General features: G+C 39.3%; 1 protein-coding gene across 2 annotated transcripts in view; it reads left to right on the top strand.

The window, feature by feature from the left end:
- nol10 (nucleolar protein 10) overlaps positions 1-18,145 on the top strand; it is a 56,586-nt gene extending 38,441 nt beyond the window's left edge. For both annotated transcript variants that reach the window (XM_080192155.1, XM_080192156.1), the window contains exons 18-21: positions 3,767-3,940; positions 6,008-6,243; positions 7,854-7,956; positions 17,750-18,145. In XM_080192155.1, coding sequence (XP_080048281.1) covers positions 3,767-3,940; positions 6,008-6,243; positions 7,854-7,956; positions 17,750-17,869 — 633 coding nt within the window. In that variant the 3' untranslated portion in view covers positions 17,870-18,145. The remainder of the gene's footprint in view (positions 1-3,766; positions 3,941-6,007; positions 6,244-7,853; positions 7,957-17,749) is intronic.
- The last annotated feature ends 2,009 nt before the right edge of the window (positions 18,146-20,154 follow it).

Below are 20,154 nucleotides of genomic sequence, written 5' to 3'. Positions count from 1 at the left end.
TGATGTCAGTTCTTTCCCTGTTAATTACTTTTACTCTGGATTTTCCTTATCTATCATCATCATAAACATCGCAACGCAATGGTCACTGTTAAGTATTCCCCCACTGACACTTGATCTATTTGGCCCAACTAATTTCCAAGACACAAGTCCAACAGTGCAGGGGTTGGTTTAGCTCAGTTGGCTGGACTATGATTCCAGCCGTACAGGTTCAATTCCCATATTGGCTGAGGTTACTCATGAAGGCCCCACCTTCTCAACCTTGCCTGTTGCCTGACTATCACCAACCTTGCCCGTTGGTGATACTCAGATTAAATAGCAACCTGTCAACTCTCCCCATCCAAAGGTCATCTGGAAGTATGGGGACTTACTTTTACTTACCTGGAACTACAGGTCTTTGGGCAGGAAGGATTCGCAAGTCACAATTCTGCTGTCTGTCCTGCTTTTGTCTGTTCTTTGCAGCAAAGAGTTTGTGATCAGTTTGACTGTTGCAGCTTGTTGCATGATGTGGTTAGTGTCAGATTCCTCCCTCACACTAGTGTCAATTTTTCCCCTTTTCAATGAGACCTTCAGAGTGTCCTTAAAATGTTTTTTGTCCTGCTTGTGACCTGGTGCCATCCTTCAATTGAGAAAAGAGGATTTGCTTCAGAAGCTGATTGTTTGGCATGAAGAACCAGTACCCAGATCAATGCAGCTGATTTCACATGATCATGGTTGTGATGCTGGAGTTTGTTCATCTCACTTCCCAGTTAACTTTGAATATCCTGCAGAAACTATCCAGTAGCAGGAGGTGTCTTTTTGGTAGGGTAGGTGACCCAAGTCTTGCCATCATATAGAAAGTTGGTAATGTCAAAAGCATCATAGTCAAAAGGCCTTTGTCCTCTTATGGCGATCTCTGTTGTTGAAGACCTGGTTGCACAATTTTTGATTGAGTTTCCACATAAACAGCTAATATTAAAGTGGCCCTTCCGTTTATCCTCTACTTTTATATGCTGATGACTGCACCATTTTGACACACACTGCACGTGATGTTTAGATGACCCAGGGTGAGTTGGAAGTCAATCAAGCAAGTTGCTTCTTTCTGCATTGTTGAAGCTGCACTCACTAGACAAATGGGGAGTGTTTCATCATACTCATGACTTGTTTGGGAGTCCAATCCTAAATTGTGTGTGATCTGTATTTTTGAACATTTTAAATTATTCACACTGCCATATGTGTTTACTAAACCATTCTGATTTACATATTTTAGATTTTTGAACATGACCTGACGAAAATTTCACCCTCAGTCGACACCATCACAAATAGATGAATGGTCACTACTTATATCATTGCATACATTTGCAGTCATCCCACCACTTTGAATCATTCCTTTTGAAAAGTCACACTTTATTGAAAGTGTGCATATATACCTATAATGCCTGACAACTTGTCAATGCATCGAGAACTTTGGTAAGACCGTGGCTGAAATACTGTTATTTCAGGTCATCATATTATAGGAAGGATGTGATTGCAGTGGAGGGGCTGCAGAGGTGATTCACCAAACTATGAAGAGAGGTTGGATAGGCTTGGGTTGTTTACTTTGGAGCAGAGAAGGCTGAGGGGCAACCTGATCAAGATGTACAAGATTTGAGGGGCTCAGACAGGTTGGATAGTGAACAGCTGTTTTCCCCCTACTTGAAGGATCGGTCACAAGGGGACAGAATGATTAGGTGGATGTGAGGAAAAGCATTCCCCAGAGGGTGAGCGGCATGGGAGGGTGGTGGAGGCAGGTTTCCTCATATCCTTTAAAAAGTCCTTTGAGCACTTGGTTCATCTTAACATTCAAGGTTATGGGCCTCAAGTGCTGAAAAATGGGATTAGGTTGGTAGATCTGGTGTGTCTCACTTGTCAGTGGAGACCTAAGGGGCCAAAGGGCTTCTTCTGCACTGCATGATTCACATAAACTCTAAGTCAAGTTACTTCCAGGTCAGGATGAAAAATGCTGACTCATAATTCAAGTCATAGATTTTCTCCAATTTTTATTCAACACGTGTCTGATCCAAAAAATATCAAAGCAAATAAATGCCAGTCTATTTATTTTTCTATATTCACTATATTTTTAATAGTGCGTACTCTAGTTCGTGGCTAAAAACTGCATATACAATCTTATATCATTTTATCTTAATTTGGTTCCACTTTTGTAGCCCATTTTTAATTTTTGCAACAAGCTAAGAATTGTATATTTTAAGAATTATGGTAAATGCATTAGAATTGTGATTGCTGCAGAAATGATTTGGCAGGGTTTGGTTGAAAAATACAATCTCTCCGAAGTTGGTCAGTCTGATCTCCCAGTTTGCCTGACATTGCATGAAAGAGTAACACTGTATTCTTTAGGAAACTCTTTGTTTTGCTTTGAAACCTGTCCAATGTGCATAGATACTATGAGCAGATTTTCCATTTCAATAATAACTAGATCACAGTGGATGATAGTGAGTCTTCAGGAAAAAAGAAACTTGCAGCTATATTACACTTTGTCAAATCCTCAGGGCACCCAAGTTGCTTCATAATCAATTGCATAGTCACTGCTACTAAATATAAAAGTGTTTAGCCAATTTGTGCACAACAGTCTTATATACAGCAAGTAAAATGATTTACTAATGATACCATTTCTGTTGATATTGGTTGAGCCAACATTGGTCAGGACATTGGGAGCCCCTCAGCTTTTCTTTTGAATAACACAAGTGTTCCCTGTAATTGAACAACTGGGAGACCTTGCTTTGAAACATAGTACCTTCAGCGATATACCATTACCTCAGTATTGCATTGAATTGCAAATCCAAATTATATTCAAATCCTAGATGGGGTTTCTGTTTGTTAAGAGCTAAGAACGTTATAATCAACTGCTTAGTCATCCTTTTAATGAAGAGGTACAACACTTTCAAATGTAAGGAGTTTTGGATGCACACTGATGTGAAACAATGCACAATATATCTATTCATCTAGTTTATCTACAATTAATCTGAACAAATGTTATCTTTGAGTGTTTATAACAATCCAAAGTTCCTTAAATTATGAGAAAAAAACCAAAGGAGTAGTCTAGGGTTACTTCTAAAACATGTGCTAGGCTCTTCCACATGGAAGAACGCAAACAACTTTTCAAGCTAAACCTTAGTCTAATCCTGCTGAGTGCTAACTTTCAGAATTCATACTTAGATTTTCTACTAGACGACAGGTTATCCCTTGAATGCTGGAGTTGTAAATTGGATTTGAATAAATATGTGGATCTATTCATCCAATTTCTGGCCATCCAAAACTATGGTAAGCAGGGGGTGCAGCAACATCATGTACCATAGATTGATAGGATGTTAATTCTTCCCCGAATTGTGATTTAGTGGGAGGAGATATTAACAGTTTTAAAAAGCCTAAAAGTGAATAAATCCACAGGCCCAGATGAGATGTATCCCAGGCTGCTGTGGGAAGTAAGGGAGTAGATTGCAGTGGCTCTGAAAATAATTTTCAAATCTTCTCTGGCCATTGGAAAGGTGCCACAGAACTGGAGGACAACTAATGTGTTACTATTATTCAAGAAGGTAAGTAGGGAAAAGCCAGGAAATTACAGTCTTGATCTAGCGAGAAATAAGTTAACCTGAACTGTCTACATACTACCATTTCAAAGGTGTCTAATAAAAGTCTAAAATTTGACCTACAACTTTGCTATTTTACCTATCTTGACTTGTTACAAATATCAAGCAATTAAATAACCGGACCCATATTTATTTGTTTTCGTCAGAGTCTGCCCAACCTTCTACGAGATGAGCGTTTCAAGGTCATGTTTGAAAATCCAGACTTTCAAGTGGATGAAGCTAGTGAAGAATTCAGATTAATAAACCCAATCGTGTCCAAAGCCTCAGAAAAGAGGAAGAAAAAACTGAAGCGACTGCAAGAGCTCAAGGAGACTGGACAGGTGACATTTTCATGATTGGCAACAACATCTTAATAGCAATGAAAATAAATAAGATATCTTAAGTGCAGATTTAAAGAAACATTATACATTAATTGGTGATGATGCTGAAGATAGAATATTTGCTGTAATGCATCTTCCAAAATGAAGTTTGGTCTCTTTTTCAGAAACAAGGTCCCATAATCAGTACATCATCAAAATTAGAAAATAAAGTAGAAGATGAGTTGCAATTAAGTGAAATCAGCATTAAGTTTTTAAGAGCTAGAAGAATGTCAGAAAAAGATGTGGCAAATAGCATGTTTCATGCTATGTTCTAGTTATGATCTATATGTTCAGGAAACTGACAAGTTACTAAAAGTTACATTCAGCTGAAATTACTGAAGCGCCATGGATTTTATCTGCAGCAGCTTATGTTCAATTAAATAACAATGTTCTTCCTATGCAAATACTGGTGAATTGGTTGTGTGCTCTGCAGATATTCCCCAAGTAGCCTTTGAAGTTTGATTAAAATCAAACAAAACTGTCCATAAATAGAAGTGAACACACACAATGCTTGCAATTCTAGAGATGTCCCTCTGCAATCTCCATTTAACAAATACAAGACCCAAATAATTCATCTGCCACATAGGCTGCCAGTTTGTTTTGCTAGTTATAGTATAAAGCCACTGTTGTGTGGCCAGTTTGATATGTTATCAGTGGTAGGTGGGATGCATATTTGAGGTTCCTGTCTGGTCAGCCATTAACTTATTAAATGGCAGAGCAGGCTCAAGGGGCTGAAAGGCCTAATCTTGCTCCTTGTTCAAAAATACCTTTTTTAGGTCAAAGGCCAAGAATATTGGTAATGAAAGTGAGACCAAAAATGAAACTCAATGCTGTTAGATAAAAAACAGTTTCTTAAAATGTGAAACAGCAGCATGGTGACACAATGTGCCAGGGACCCGGGTTCAATTTCAATCATGGTGACTGCCTGTGTGGAGTTTGCACATTCTCCCTGTGTGTGGATTTCCTCCGGGTGCTCCAGATTCCACCCACACTCCAGCAGGTTAGGTGGATTGGCCGTGCTAAATTGACCTTTGGTGTCAGGGGGATTATCAAGGTAAATGCTTGGGGTTGTGGGGATAGGGCCTGGGTGGGATTGTTGTTGGTGCGGATTCGATGGGCCAAATGGCCTCCTTTTGCACTGTAGGGATTCAGTGGTTTTGTTAAGAGAAGGTGACCATGGTTGAGGTCTGAAGTTTGAATGCAATTGTGATTTGAAGTTGTTGACCCAGCAGCAAAGAATTCATTAGGATTGGATGATAAATGGAGGAAGTCATTTATATGAAAACATAAACAACAAAAAGTCATAAGCTATCAACTGTACCACATATGAAATCAGTTGAAACTGAGCTTGTCAACCATAAATAGTTTTGGTGGAGAGCCTAATTAGTAACTTGTTGGCCATGCATAGCGCCAGATCTTAAAGACAATGCCAGATAATTCACTGAAATATTTACGATGCACATAGTGTAGGCAACAGGATGATCAGATGGTCAATAATGTACCCATAGTAGTAATCATGAATTAATAACACTCATATGAATAATTTGAGTACTAATTGCTGATCATTTTAGGATAAACATGTAAAGGTAATAAAGCTGTGGTAAAGACAAGAGGGAAGCTCGTGTTGAAGACAGTGAAATATAGAATTGTGGCATTGAAGTTGATAGACTTCACTTTGGGGAAAAAAAAAGCCCCTACTTTTACAGTGATTGTCTTTCAAATAGCTTGGGGCTAAAACACACGAGAATGTGTCTTATTTCCCTTAAACATGGCATGTTCAAATATAGGCTGAAAGTTGGGTTATGCAAAATGTCATAGTAGCTAAGCTGGTGTTTAATTATTTATTTGAAAATCTTTATTTTAATGTATAATTCATTTGGACATAATTGAATGCCGGTTAGCCTCAACAGTGGCATGTATAAATGATTTAAGCACAAGAATAACAGGAGCAAAACAAATAAGTTCTTAAATATTGGACATTTTCAGAATTTACGTTTGTACTTACAAATGCACTTTTATGATCTGCAGGAGGAAGAGGAGCTGGAAGGAAAGCCCAGTGATGCAGAAAGCTCTGAAAGCTCCGATGATGATCGAGGCTGGGTTGAAGAGGTCCAAAAACAGCACAAACTGCTGCGCAAAGAACAAAAATTGAAACTGATGGAACGTAGTCAGCAAACTCCTTCAAAACCAAAATTCTTTGAGATCAAAGCCGGAGAAGAGTTCAGAAGTTTTAATGATGCTGCCCGAAAACGAAAGCTGCAAAAGTGAGTACAGCTTCTATATTTTAATAAATATATGTTGTCAAAAAGATTTTTTTAAATCACATTTCCTTCAGAGTAAATGGATGTAGTAAATTGTTACAAAGTCCCAGGGTTTAGATAATGAAGAGGTTACATTAATTAGACTTATTCTTTGGAATGTGGAAGAGGTGACCTGATTGAATTCTTTAGTATTTTGAAAGAAGCATTGCTGTTGCGGAGTCTTGGACGACGGGAGCAAAGTTAGAAAATACATGTCCCTCACAGTTTAGTAGAATTCTGGAACTCTGTCCAATGGAAAAAAGATATTAACTCTCGTCCATTTTAAATCTGAGATTGATGGAGTTTTGCTAACCAATGGTATTGAGGGATATGGAGTCATAATGAATGAACAGAATTTGTTTTTAATGATGTTGTAATAGGCTTGAGGGGCTGATAGTCCTATTATTGTGAGGCATAATGTTGCTCAATCTTCCTCCTCTCTTCTCAAATGCGGGATATCTGGACAATAATTTCATCAAAAATTTTAAAGGAAGACAATATTTGAGTATATTTTGTTATTATTTGAGTGTCAGCTTTGTTTCATTGGGAGCACTGTTGTTTCTGAGTCAGTTGAGGGTTCATATTCCGTTGGGCCTGGGTCCTTTCTCCATGCTGACACTTCAGCACTAAATTGAGCTGATCTTTGTCAGATCTTTTGGGTGGCATTAAGGTGTCCTTGTCTCCCTGATCAGGTGTTACAAAAGATTCTGTGGTGCTATCGTAATGCACAGTATTCCTTCTTCAGCAAATACTAGCAAAAGCAGGGTAACTAGTCATTCACTTAACTTTTTGTTTAAAGGACCTTGCAGCATGCCAAGTTGCCTCTAACAGTGGTGGAACATCAAAGGTTGATAAGTTTTGATGTTCAGAGGATATGAAAAGCATTGCGTGAAGAAAGTTTGTTTTTACACTTGCAAATGTAAAAATTATGTGACATTTATTTATAGCAACTGCCCTATTATCCCAGCCACACATTCCCCCACCCTGCTTCCATCAGCCTTGCACCAGATCACTAAGTAATAAATTTTCTTCAATATTCATCATAAGGTATGCCTACTCCATATTTTTGCGGACAAATGCATTGTTTGATGTGGTATTGAATCATATTAACCAAAATGCGTCCTTGATCCTTGTATGTGTGCATTAGCAGACTTAAGCCTACCATCGGTACAAGTATCTCCAGTGTTCCTAGGCTTTGCTGTGAAAAGAATTAGTGAGGGGTCACATCCTTTGATGACAGTATTGATATCCACTAGAAGTACACATGTGCTTATTGGGTCAGGAAAGAAACAGTTTGAGAATATTCCATTAATTGTATAATCTGATAAGTAGCTGTATGTAGCCACTATGTTTTGAGGTATACTTTTAATCACATGGGGTATCACAATTTTACCATGATGCCTGTTTTCAGAAGGGATGGGCAGTTGAAGAAACAGCGGAAATGTTTAAGGAATCCTAACAGCTGACAGTCTTCTAAAAAATTACCGATCAGTTTCATTCTACATATTTTATATTTCTGACACTAACACCCTATGCAACTTAATTTCTAACTTTGACATTTTCCTGATAAACAGAACTACACTTGAAGATCGCTTGAAACATGAGGAAAAGACTGGGACACTCAATCTATCTGATACCTCTGTAGGCAATAAACTGTTAACATTCATGCCTAAAAAGGTGAGTTAATTCCAGTGTTCTTTACAATGAGGATAAAATAGCGAGAAAGTAAGAGTGAAAAATCCCCAGGACCAGCTGGTCCTCATTCCAGGATTTTAAAGGAAATAGGTTAGAGCATTACAGGTACCTAAACTATAATCTGCCAAAGTTCTCAAAGTTGGATAACTGTCACCCTTCTATTTAAGATGAGAGGGGAACCTAAGAATTGTAGACCAGTTGCCTAATGCCTTTTATGACAGAATTACTAATGCATGTAGTTTAGCATAGTGTCAGAATATCTTGAGAATTTTCAGTTGATCCTGGAGAGCCAACAATGATTTGTAAAGGGTTTGTTATGCCTAGCCAGCCCCTGATTGAGCTATTTGAATAGGTAACTAGTCACAGAAAAATGTCTATGCATGTTACTGAAATGGATTTCAGAAGCCATTTGATAAGTCTCTTGAATGTGAGCCAAAGCAAATTGCGACAGACAAAATAATCAGTGTTTTGTATGGAAAGAGTTGTATTTACTTACCCTTGGAGTTGTATTCCAGTGAATTAATTCAGCAGGCTTTCATGCGTTCAAAACAAAGTTTATTTATTCTCAACACTTATCCCAAATTAACACCATCACACCCACAGTCCACACACACGAGATAATGCACCTCACAGTTTCTGATTTATGATTTACAGTTTCCCATGTGGTAGGCCTGGAATTTCTTGAATGGGTTTGATGATTTAAAGTTGAGGCAAGGGTCTTATAAAGTGACGGTCTTGTAAAGTGAAGAGTTCAGCGCAGATTGCAAGGTTTCTTACAACTGAAAATCTAGAAGATTGGCTGTCTGATAAACTTTGCAATCGGGATTTGTAAACCAGTTAAGTACTTCGGCTGGCTGCGTGTTGGCTTGCAGCCATTTTCAGAGACTGGCTCAGACTGACTGACAACCAGTTCAGATCGATCTGCTGGGTCCGGATATAATAAAGTAATCGACCCTGAAACCAGGTTTGATTGCATGACACTTCTGACCCACCCAGTCTCATTCAGGCTGGTCCAAGGCATGGTCCATGAGTTATTTTCATGCAGCCAGCTATGTTGTAGTGTAGGTAACTGCCCAACTTCAGAACTTCCCTGACAGAAATTTTAAAAATACTCGGCCTACTTGCCCAATCACAGACTGGTTTCTCCATGCATAGGCAGTGCACCTATCAGCAGCCAATGTCGGGGGGGAGCCAGTCTGCAATTGGATGAGCGGCATGTCATCAGCTGCCTTGGATGCAGCTCCAACCTTGGTCTGAGTCATTGAATGAATCTACCTTAGACCCAGTCTCAGATTCCTCACTCGCTTTCCACAACACATACTAACACAGCCATTTGCACTTACCCACTCACGCATTGACTCTTTCGCATTCTGGTTGTTTTGATTACTTTTTAAACTTAATTTATTGCTGTGACATTGCTGTACTTTTGTTCAGCAATTGTTTTTTCCTTAAAACCCAACTTTTTTTTTGAAATTCAATTGCAAAAAATTGTTTCTGTGGTTAGGAAATTGGCTGAGTTGCAGGTGGTAAAGTTGAGGTGATGGACGGGTGCTCGGGTAAGTAGCAGGATGTGGCTGGTGGTGTCCTATAAGTATCTCCTAGAGGTCTGAAACTGTTCACAATATTTATTAATAATTTAAATGGGATGGGATAATAATACCTATCCAAATTTCTTGACTCAAAGATGGGCAACATTTTAAGCTGTTTAAATGGAAGAAAATTTTCAAAAGAATAGTAACAAATTATATGAATGGGCAAAGGTGTGGTAATTGATCTAACATGTTAACAAATTGAGATCATTCACTTACGACCTAAAAAGGATAGAATATGGTACTTTCTAAATGATCAAAAGCTAGAAATAGGAAAGGTGCAACAACATTAGGGTTGAGGTGATGGATCAATAAAATGTCATCAGGTATGGAAGCTAATCTTCTAGGACTTGGGATGTTTTCCTTTCCATCTGGAGAACTAAGTACAAAAAGGAAAGCAGTTATGCTGTCACTGACTTTATACAAAACGAAGGTTTGATCACACCTACAGTATTGTGAGCATGCTGGGCATTACGTCTACAGAAGGAAACATTGGCCCTGGAGGGAGTGGAGCGTATGTTCATTGGAATAAAAGAAGTTAAATTGAGAGATTACACAAACCAGGATTATATTACAAATGAATTAGAAAACTTGAAGGATAATTTGTTCACAACTTTCCAGAAATTGAGAGAGGAAAAATTATTTTATAGAGTCTAAGATTAGGGAATATAGTTGAAAATTTAGAACCAGACCTTTCAGAAGTGAAATTAGGAAACACTTAGAACATAGAACATTACAGCGCAGAACAGGCCCTTCGGCCCACGATGTTGCGCCGACCAGTTACAAAAACAATGACCCACTAGCCTATACCAATCCCTTTTCGTCCATAAACCTATCCATAGATCTCTTAAACGCCCCCAAACTAGGCGCATTTACAACTGCAGCAGGCAGGGCATTCCAATCCCTCACCACCCGCTGGGTAAAGAACCTACCCCTGACATCCGTCCTGTAGCTACCCCCCCTTAATTTAAAGCCATGCCCCCTCGTGCTAGCTTTCTCCATCCGAGGAAAAAGGCTACCACTATCCACCCGATCTAAACCTCTAATCATCTTATATGTTTCAATAAGATCCCCTCTTAGCCGCCTTCTTTCCAACAAAAACAACCCCAAATCCCTCAGTCTCTCCTCATAGGACCTCCCCACCATACCAGGCAACATCCTAGTAAACCTCCTCTGCACCCTCTCCAAAGCCTCCACATCCTTCTTGTAATGTGGGGACCAGAACTGCACACAGTACTCCAAGTGCGGCCGCACCAGAGTAGTGTACAGTTGCAACATGACGCTGCGACTCCTAAATTCAATCCCCCTGCCAATAAACGCCAAGACACCGTACGCCTTCTTAACAACCTTATCTACTTGATTCCCAACTTTCAGGGATCTATGTACACATACACCTAGATCCCTCTGTTCATCCACACTATTCAAAGTCCTCCCGTTAGCCCTATACTCGACACATCTGTTGCTCCTACCAAAGTGAATTACCTCACACTTCTCCGCATTAAATTCCATCCTCCACCTCTCGGCCCAGCTCTGCAACCTATCTAAGTCTCCCTGCAGACTATGACACCCTTCCTCACAATCTACCACACCTCCGACTTTGGTGTCATCAGCAAATTTACTAATCCACCCAACTATACCCTCATCCAGATCATTAATAAAGATTACAAACAACAGTGGCCCCAAAACAGATCCCTGAGGCACACCACTCGTAACCGAACTCCATGATGAATATTTACCATCAACCACCACCCTCTGTCTCCTATCTGATAGTCAATTCCTGATCCAACTTCCTAGATTACCCACAATCCCATACATCTGCATTTTCTGCAGAAGCCTACCATGGTGAACCTTATCGAACGCCTTACTAAAATCCATATATACCACGTCAACTGCCTTGCCCCCATCCACCTCTTTGGTCACCTTCTCAAAAAACTCAATAAGGTTAGTAAGGCACGACCTACCCGCTACAAAACCATGCTGACTATTTCTAATCAATTCATTACACCCCAAATAACTATAAATCCTATCCCTAATAATTTTCTAAAACCTTGCCCACAACAGAAGTAAGACTCACCGGTCTATAATTCCCGGCAAAGTCTCTGTTCCCCTTCTTAAACAATGGGACAACATTCGCTATCCTCCAATCCTCCGGGACTACACCAGAGACCAATGACGACCTGAAGATCAGAGCCAGAGGCTCTGCAATCACCTCTCTAGCCTCCCAGAGAATCCTAGGGTAGATCCCATCCGGACCAGGGGACTTATCTATTTTCAGCCCCTCAAGAATATCCAGCACATTCTTGTGTGAACAAGAATGGTAGAAGTTTGAGTGTCTTCTATGATGATAATTGGTGCTACGTCAGTTGTTGATTTTGAGTCTGTGTTTAATATATTTTGGTTAACAAAATTTAATCAAAGTATATGGGGCAAAGATGGATACGTGGGGTTAGGTCCTAGATCAGCCGTGATGGTCATCGGCATAATAAGCTCGAGGGGCTAAATGGTCCATTGTTTCCTGTGCTCGTAGGTTTAAACAAGCTATCTGTAGGCTATTGTTCCCTAATTTTTACTTACTTAAAACCAGTTGAAAATGTTTGTTGATTAGATGTCTGAACACAGTTAAATTTTTTTGCATTACAATTTGCTGAAAGTGTGAGTTGATGGTGCAGCAAGGTGAAACCGGGCATCTGAGACCTTAGTGAACAGGTTGCAGCAAGGAGCTGTGTATATCTTCAAACCAGATTGAAGTATTCTGAAATTAATAGCATAAGAATTGAGAAGGAAGTCTGTGAAATCAGTGTCAAATTGAGTACAGAAAGCAAAATGAAAGGATAAGAGATTTAGTTGAGAGAAGAGAAGCAATCTTAAAAATCAATTACAGTTTGACATCTTACTCTCCAATTAAGACCTGAAGGAATGACACTTCTTTACTTGCAATGGTAATTTTCAATGCCAGTTGTTGTTTGGCAGTAATTTGCATTTTTGTCATGCTTTTAAAACTGCTTTAACTAGAATGATCAAGACTTAACTTTCTGTAGTGGGTTTAATTCATTTCTGCTGCACAAATGCAACAACTTGACATCACTCAGCACCTTTTAGTGGTGAGCCAGTAGCGAGAATGCCATTTTTGCAGAGGGAAAGGTAACTTTTAGAGCAGAACGATTCTGACAGCAAATTTTAAATATTTGAGTTACCTGCACATTTGATCCTCACCAAAGATTCTCTACCATTTGCATGTGAAATAACAACAAACACTATTAACTTCAGTTACCCTTGAAAGCAAAGTCTAGACTGGTGTGTCTGATGCTCTTTCAATTAAATTCTTGGCTTCAAACTAATGCATTGTTTTGAGGTTTTTGGAGAAGAATCAGATTATCTTACTGGCTCGGTGTTGGTATTCCATCTCCTTAAAAAAGTTGACATTTTTAAAGACAAATGCATAAATGTACTTGGTAAGTAGCTATGGGTTTGGGGTGGCTGGTGGAGTAGAACTGTGGATGGGTTTGGCATGACTTCTTGGGATTGATGCTGTTGACGAGGTTGGCATTATGCGTATACTATGGGTAGTAATGGATGAGTAAGGTAAGTGCAATTATTGATTGAGTAATAAGTTAATCAGGTGAATAAATTGCATCTTCTGGAATGTGTAGTGGAGTGGGTTGCTAACTATCACAACAGCTAAAAGGACCAAAATTGTTTTTGTTTCTTGGTTGCCTTAGACACTGATTTTTTTTACTTTGTGAATTAATTAGTTAATGGAAAAAAATTGAGCCAAATAGCATGCAGTTGTAAAAATTCTTTGATACATAAATGTAAGCAATTGAGATGCTTTGTGCTACATAGGCAAAAAGACCTAAATTTTCTCTAAGATGCACAACTTGGAAATTTAATGCAAATAGTTGGTTGCAAACAAAGTGCTGTGACTTGATAAATGCATGCTTGACAAAACACTTGGCAGCTGCAATCTACAACTGTTTATCTGGCATGGAACTCAACTTCCTGATTCACAGACCTGTTTAATCTCTTGAGTGCTCTCTCATCTTGGTCTCATACGTAATATATTTTACTGATGCCATCCCACGTCTTGAAAGAAATTTCACTCCAAAGATTTCTTCAGAATTAACTGGGTTGGTGCTGTAGGATTAGTCGCAAAGCCATCCCAATGTTGAAAAACAGGTCCTTGCAAAAAGGATTCTCCTTTTGAACAGAGGTCTGCATGGCCTATCACTGGGCCATGGCATGTTCACTGACTTTGAGGGGACATTGCAATTGAAATTCAGATTGAACTTTCTAATAATCTTTTTTAGGTTAAATTTCAGTTTGGTTGTCCAAGTAAAACTACATCAATCCAGTACATATAATTAGTCACCGTTGTGTCTGAGATAATGCATAGACCCTCTGGCAATTTGCATACTGCCTCGGAAAAATTGGAAACTTTCAGTAGGGGATTGCGTAAGATATACAAACAATGGGTAGATAATTTGACAAACTGTTGCCTGGGGAGTGAAGACAAAAATGTATCTCAAGGTTACCCTCAATACCAATAGAATGAAGCTGTTTTACTGAGATGAGCACCGTATTTACATTATATAATTCTCCCTTATGGAGATTATTTTTAAAATTACATTATTCATGTTAAATCAGAATGCAGTTATTCATCATTGATGTGGGAGTGGAAAAAGTTCACACTGGTACAATCTCAGTTGGGAATAAGGTTGCCTTGTTGGACAGGGTTGATGACACGTTGCTCTATATTTGACCTTCGTTGCTGACACTGAATAGCAAGAGTAGGAGATGTTCTGTTCTCAGCAAAAACACTTCCAACGTTAAGCCCAAATATTTACTATTATGGTGGGGTGGGTTGTTGAGGAGGAAAGGAAATTAGAGTTAGAGGAGAATCAGGCACCGGAAACACTCTGGAAGAAAGATTTATACATCCATACATAAAGGAAATTTTTATTTTTTTGGCAGCTTGCAGAAAGCATAGCCCTCACCCTTACCTTGTTTTTGAGTCTTTATATCAAGTATATCTATCAATGTTTGAGCATAATTTATGGCATTTTTAATGTGATAATGTACAGATAAAAATAAAATCAATAGCATTGTTACTAGTATTAAATGCATTAATGTTGGTTTTGATTTTAAAAGTGGAAAAGTACCCTTGCAATCTTTCAAGTATTAAACTTGACATTTCATTTGTAACTACTGATGGACAATGTTAGTTACATAAGAACATAAGAAATAGGAGCAGGAGTAGGCCATCTAGCCCTTCGAGCCTGCCCCGCCATTCAATAAGATCATGGCTGATCTGTTGTGGCTCAGTTCCACTTTCCCGCCCTCTCCCCATAACCCTTAATCCCCTCTCTTATCAAGAACCCATCAACCCGCTTCTTAAAAATATTTAGCGAGGCAGCCTCCACCACTTCAACGGGCAGAGAATTCCAGAGATTCACCACCCTTTGAGTGAAGAAGTTCCTCCTCAACTCCGTTCTAAACCGCCTCCCCTTTATCTTGAGGCTGTGCCCCCTAGTCCTACTGTCTTTTTTGAGCGGGAAGAGTCTCTCCACCTCTATCCTATCCATCCCATTCATCATCTTATACGTCTCAATGAGATCTCCCCTCATTCTTCTAAACTCTAACGAGTACAAGCCTAGTTTATTCAGCCTCTCCTCATAGTTCAATCCCCTCAACTCCGGTATCAGCCTAGTAAACCTCCTCTGCACTCCTTCCAGGGCCAAAATATCCTTGCGCAGGTGCGTTACCTGCAAGAAATGTTAGTTGTGTTGCATTTAAATTCTTTCATGGGATATGGGTGCCACTGACTTAAGCCAGCATTTTTGTATTGCCCATCCCCTCTTGCCCCTGACAACATAGTGCTGAATTGCCACTTAAAACTGCTGCAGTCCACGTAGTGTAAGGATACTCATGAAGTCAGAAACTGGTCCAAGCAGAACCCAAATTGAACACTGGTGAATAATTATTTGAGTTAGTGCCACTTGATAGCACTGTCGACAACTCCTTGACTACTTTGATCAGGAATAAACTGATGAGGTGGTAATTGGTGATAATTCCATATTGTTAGGTAGATCCCTGTGTTGTAGCTGTACTGGAACAGGTTGTTTAGGGGTGCAGTTAGTTCTGGAGCAGAAGTCTTCATTACTATTGCCAGAATGTTATTAGGGTTCATTGCTATTACAATATCTAGTGCCTTCAGCCGGTGGATGTGGTCTTTCTAGATTTTCAGAAGGCGTTTGACAAAGTGCCTCACAAGAGGTTATTGCAGAAGGTCGAGGGACATGGAGTTGGGGGTAGGGTGTTAGCGTGGATAGAGGATTGGTTGTCAAATAGGAGGCAGAGAGTGGGGGTCAACGGGTGCTATTCGGATTGGCGGATGTTCTTATGTTCTTATGTTCTTATTTCCTGATACTACGGAGTGATTCAAACTAGCTGAATACTAACATTTGTGATGTTGGGGACTTCAGGAGGAGGCTGAGTTGGACATCCACTTGGCACTTCAGGCTTAAGATGGTTGCAAATTCTTCAACTGTGTCATTTGCATTGATGTGCTACATGCCCATTATTGAGGATAGGGATATTTGTGGATATAGTTGTTTAATTGTCCACCATCCTTCACAACTGGATGTGATAGGAGTGCAGAGCTTAGGTGTGATCCATTCGTTTGGACCAAAAAGAGGTTTGTATTCTTTTAAAGAAAAAGAATCTGAGGAACTCCAAAATAAAGCCTCCCATGAACAATGCAACCTACCTGTTGTGTATACAAAAACCCTTACGATTTGGATTTGTATAAATCTTTTACAATTAAAGATTTTGCTTTTTTTAACCTATAGGTGATTTGTACTGTAAGAAATAATGAATCAGTTTAAAGTTGTACATTCGCAGGGTGCTTTTGGGTTTAGTGTGTCAGGGTACAGTTTGACTGACTGTTGTTTAGTTTGCTAAAGCTAACTCCATTAATTTGTCTTTTGACTTATTTTTGAGGCTGCCATGTGAAATGAGTTAGCTAAGACAGACTTGAGATAGAACAATGAAGATGATGAACAAGTTGGCATCTGTTGTTTTGAAAGAAATATTTCCTTTCTGGACTTTTATTCACAATAACAATTGTCATCACTGATGTAGCAAATACTGTATTCCATGAGCACTGGCCTAAAAAGACCTCAATTTTTTCTTTAAACAAGTTGTAGAGAGAGTGTGGCTCAAAGAGAAGGATAAGGTTATATCTCCACCCCAGAAATCCCAATAATATTCTCATTAAAAGCATTTTTGTGTATCTGGACATTATCCAATACAGTAAAGAGAAATGTTGCAAACCTGTTTGATACTAGACTGTCGATCATCAGCAAATTGAATAGAGCTGTCGAGCAGCACTTAACCGGCACATGTTTGGACTTTGGCTAAGTGGATTGGCCGTGCTAAATTGCTCCTTTAGTGTCAGGGGACTAGTTAGGATAAATGCATGGGGTTACGGGGATAGGGCCTGGGTATGGGATTGTGGTTGGTGCAAACTCAGTGGGCTGAATGGCCTCATTCTGCACTGTAGGGTTCTGTGAAATAACCTGCTCACTGCTCAGCTTAGGTTCACACAGTAAGAAGGCTGTCAACACCAGGATAAAGTCCAACAGGTTTATTTGTAACAAACACCACTAGCTTTTGGAACTGTCTGTACCTTCATCAGGTGGATGGGAGTTCTGCCACGACCACTCAGCTCCTGACTTCATTACAACCTTGGTCCAAACATGGACAAAAGAGTAAAACTCTAGCTAAGGCGAGAGTGACTGCTTGCTTCAAGGAACCCTAACAAAACTGGAGTAATTGGAAATCGGGAAACGTTTTCTGTTGGCTAGAGTCACACCTAGCACAAGGGCAGAAAGTTGTGGTTGTTAGAGTTTAATTATCTCAGTCCCAGTACATCACTGTAGGCATTCCTCAGGTTTGTGCCAAGGCTCAACCATCTTCAGCTGCTTCATCAATAACCTTCTGTCCCTAAAATACTACATTTAGGGCACCGTGCTTAAATGTTAATTTCATGTGAAAAGTTTGCATGGACGCACTTAGTATAGTACATTGTATCTTTTATAATCAACTGTTAAGATCATCTTCTGTGAAATGTCCAGATTTTTTAATGTAGAAACTAATTAATTATTTTCTTAACCATGCCTTCATAGTCTGAGCAACAAAAGAAACGACAAGAGGCTGAAAAGCAACATCGTCAAGAAAGAAGGCAACTCAGACGTTCTGCAGGACACCTCCAAGGCAAAGCAGCCAAAAGGAAGCCATTCTTCTAAAACAAATATTGTGTTTCCATTTTACCTCCCTCATGAATAATGAGGCAAATAATTCCAAATACCTGTCAGTAAAAACAACAAATGTAAAGGCTATTTGCAGTGGCTTCAGACAGGAATGCTTGCCAACTTACCACTTCAGATTAGACAGCTTGGAAAACTTAAGATGCAAGACCTTGAAAATTTGTATTTTTAAATAACATTCTCTACTGTAAAGACAAATATCATTTATATTTATCAGCAGAAGATTTTTAAATTACAAAATATTGTTTGTTCACATTTTTGTCTGTTTGGTACCTTTTTTTAAAGTCATCATTTTCTACATCCCCAGCAGAAACCGAAAACTGCTTGCTTTTATTGGTTTAACATTGTTCCAAATGAAATCAGCAATATTGTTGTTTGGTTGCAATTTATTTTAGATGCCAAAACCCAAGCAAACTAGCATTGGTTTAATAAAATTGTAGAGATGAATGTATTGCTTAAAGACAGGTGTGAAAGAAACAGGTTTTGATTCATGAGGGACTGGCACCAACACTGGGGAAATTGGAAGCTGCATCATTGGGACAGGCTTCACCTGAGTTGTGCTGGGGCCAATGTTTGGGTGAGCCATATAACAAGTAAGGTAAAGAGGGCTTTCAACTAAATAGTAAGGGGAAGGAGGTCATGAGAGGAGATCTGGTAAATTAAAGGGAAGTAGCAAGACAATAGAGCAGGGTAGCAGTTTTGTCATGTTAACCAGACCATGGCAGAAAGCTTAAGATTGCATCAGCAGATAAGGTCAGAGATTTCAAAAATAGTAAAAGGTGAGTTAAAGTTTCTGTAGCTGAATGCAAGCCCATTTGTAACAAGGTGGGTGCAGACAAAGAAACCTGTATGACCTGACTACCATTTCAGAGATATCAATGCTGGGACCTGAATATTGTAAGAAGTCTGACAACACCAGGTTTAAGTCCAACCGATTTATTCGATAGTAAACTCACAAACTTTCGGGGTTTGTCCCTTCGTCAGGTGAATGGAGAGTTTACTATCAAATAAATCGGTTGGACTTAAACCTGCTGTTGTCAGACTTTTTACTGTGTTTACCCCAGTCCAACGCCGGCATATCCACATCATGTCTTGAATATTGAACAGCATTTGATATTTTCAAAAGATTGAAGGCTAGGAACAGTGGGGTAGCTCTGTTAATTAAGGGTGCATTTGAGTTCTAGAAATGTTAAAATAGGAAGAGAGTAACTAAAGGTAATGTTCCTCTAGAAAGTGAGCTTGGGGAATTGATGCATAAGATAGAGGGTTGAACAAGCATTTTGCATCTGTTAACTGCAGAAGTCTTAGAAAATATCCTAAAAATACTTGGAAATCAAGATGTAAAAAAGGGAGGAACTCATCAGGGAAGAGGCACTGGACTGATTAGTCCCTACGACTAGATGGCCTATATTCTATGGTCTTTAAAAATGGCTGCAGAGCTGATGGAGACATTGGTTTTAATTTTCCAAGATTCCTTATTCTGGTAGTGTCCCAACAGATTGGGAAATGGTAAATTTAACGTCTTTTATCGAAGAAAAGTGGGAGACCAAAAGGAGATTTCATGCCAGATAGGAGCAACATGAGGCCTTTCTGCTCATTGAGCCTATCCGCCATTCATTATTATCATAGCTGATCATCCACTTCAATTTTATTCCCCACACGTGTCACTGGCATTTAGAAAGCTGTCAATCTTTAAACATAATCAATGATTGGGATTCCCTATCCCAGAAGGCTCAAAGGTTCACAACCCTCAAGTTTTATTTTCATCTTGGTCCTAAATAGCTTCTCCTTACTTTGAAATTGATCCCTGGTTCTAGATTCCCCAGTCAAGGGAAACATCTTTATCTGCATAGTATTTTGTAGGTTTTGATTAGTTCACTTCTCATTCTTTGAAGATCTAGAGAATACTGGCCCAGATTCCTCAATCCCTCTTAATAGGACAGTTATGCCATTCCAGGAAAACGTCTCGTGCACCTGGGCAATGGGAATGATGTCCTCCCTAAGGACCAAAACTGTGCACACTATTCTAGATGCAGTCTGACCAAGGTTTTATACAATTTAAGCAAGACTTCACTACTATATTGAACCCTCGTGTGATGATGGCTAGCACACGATTAGCTTTTTTAATTGGTGCAAGATTGTAAGCCTTCAGTGATTTATTGACAAGGATACCTGAGTCCTTTTGTACATTTATACTTCCTAATCTCACGGTTTGGAAAATACTCCACACCTGTTGTTCCTACCAAAGTGGATAAGCTCACACA

Source organism: Carcharhinus amblyrhynchos, chromosome 7 (genome assembly GCF_965287045.1).
Source record: "Carcharhinus amblyrhynchos chromosome 7, sCarAmb.v2.hapA, whole genome shotgun sequence".
NCBI lineage: Eukaryota > Metazoa > Chordata > Chondrichthyes > Carcharhiniformes > Carcharhinidae > Carcharhinus > Carcharhinus amblyrhynchos.
This window is presented reverse-complemented; position numbering and strand designations above follow the sequence as displayed.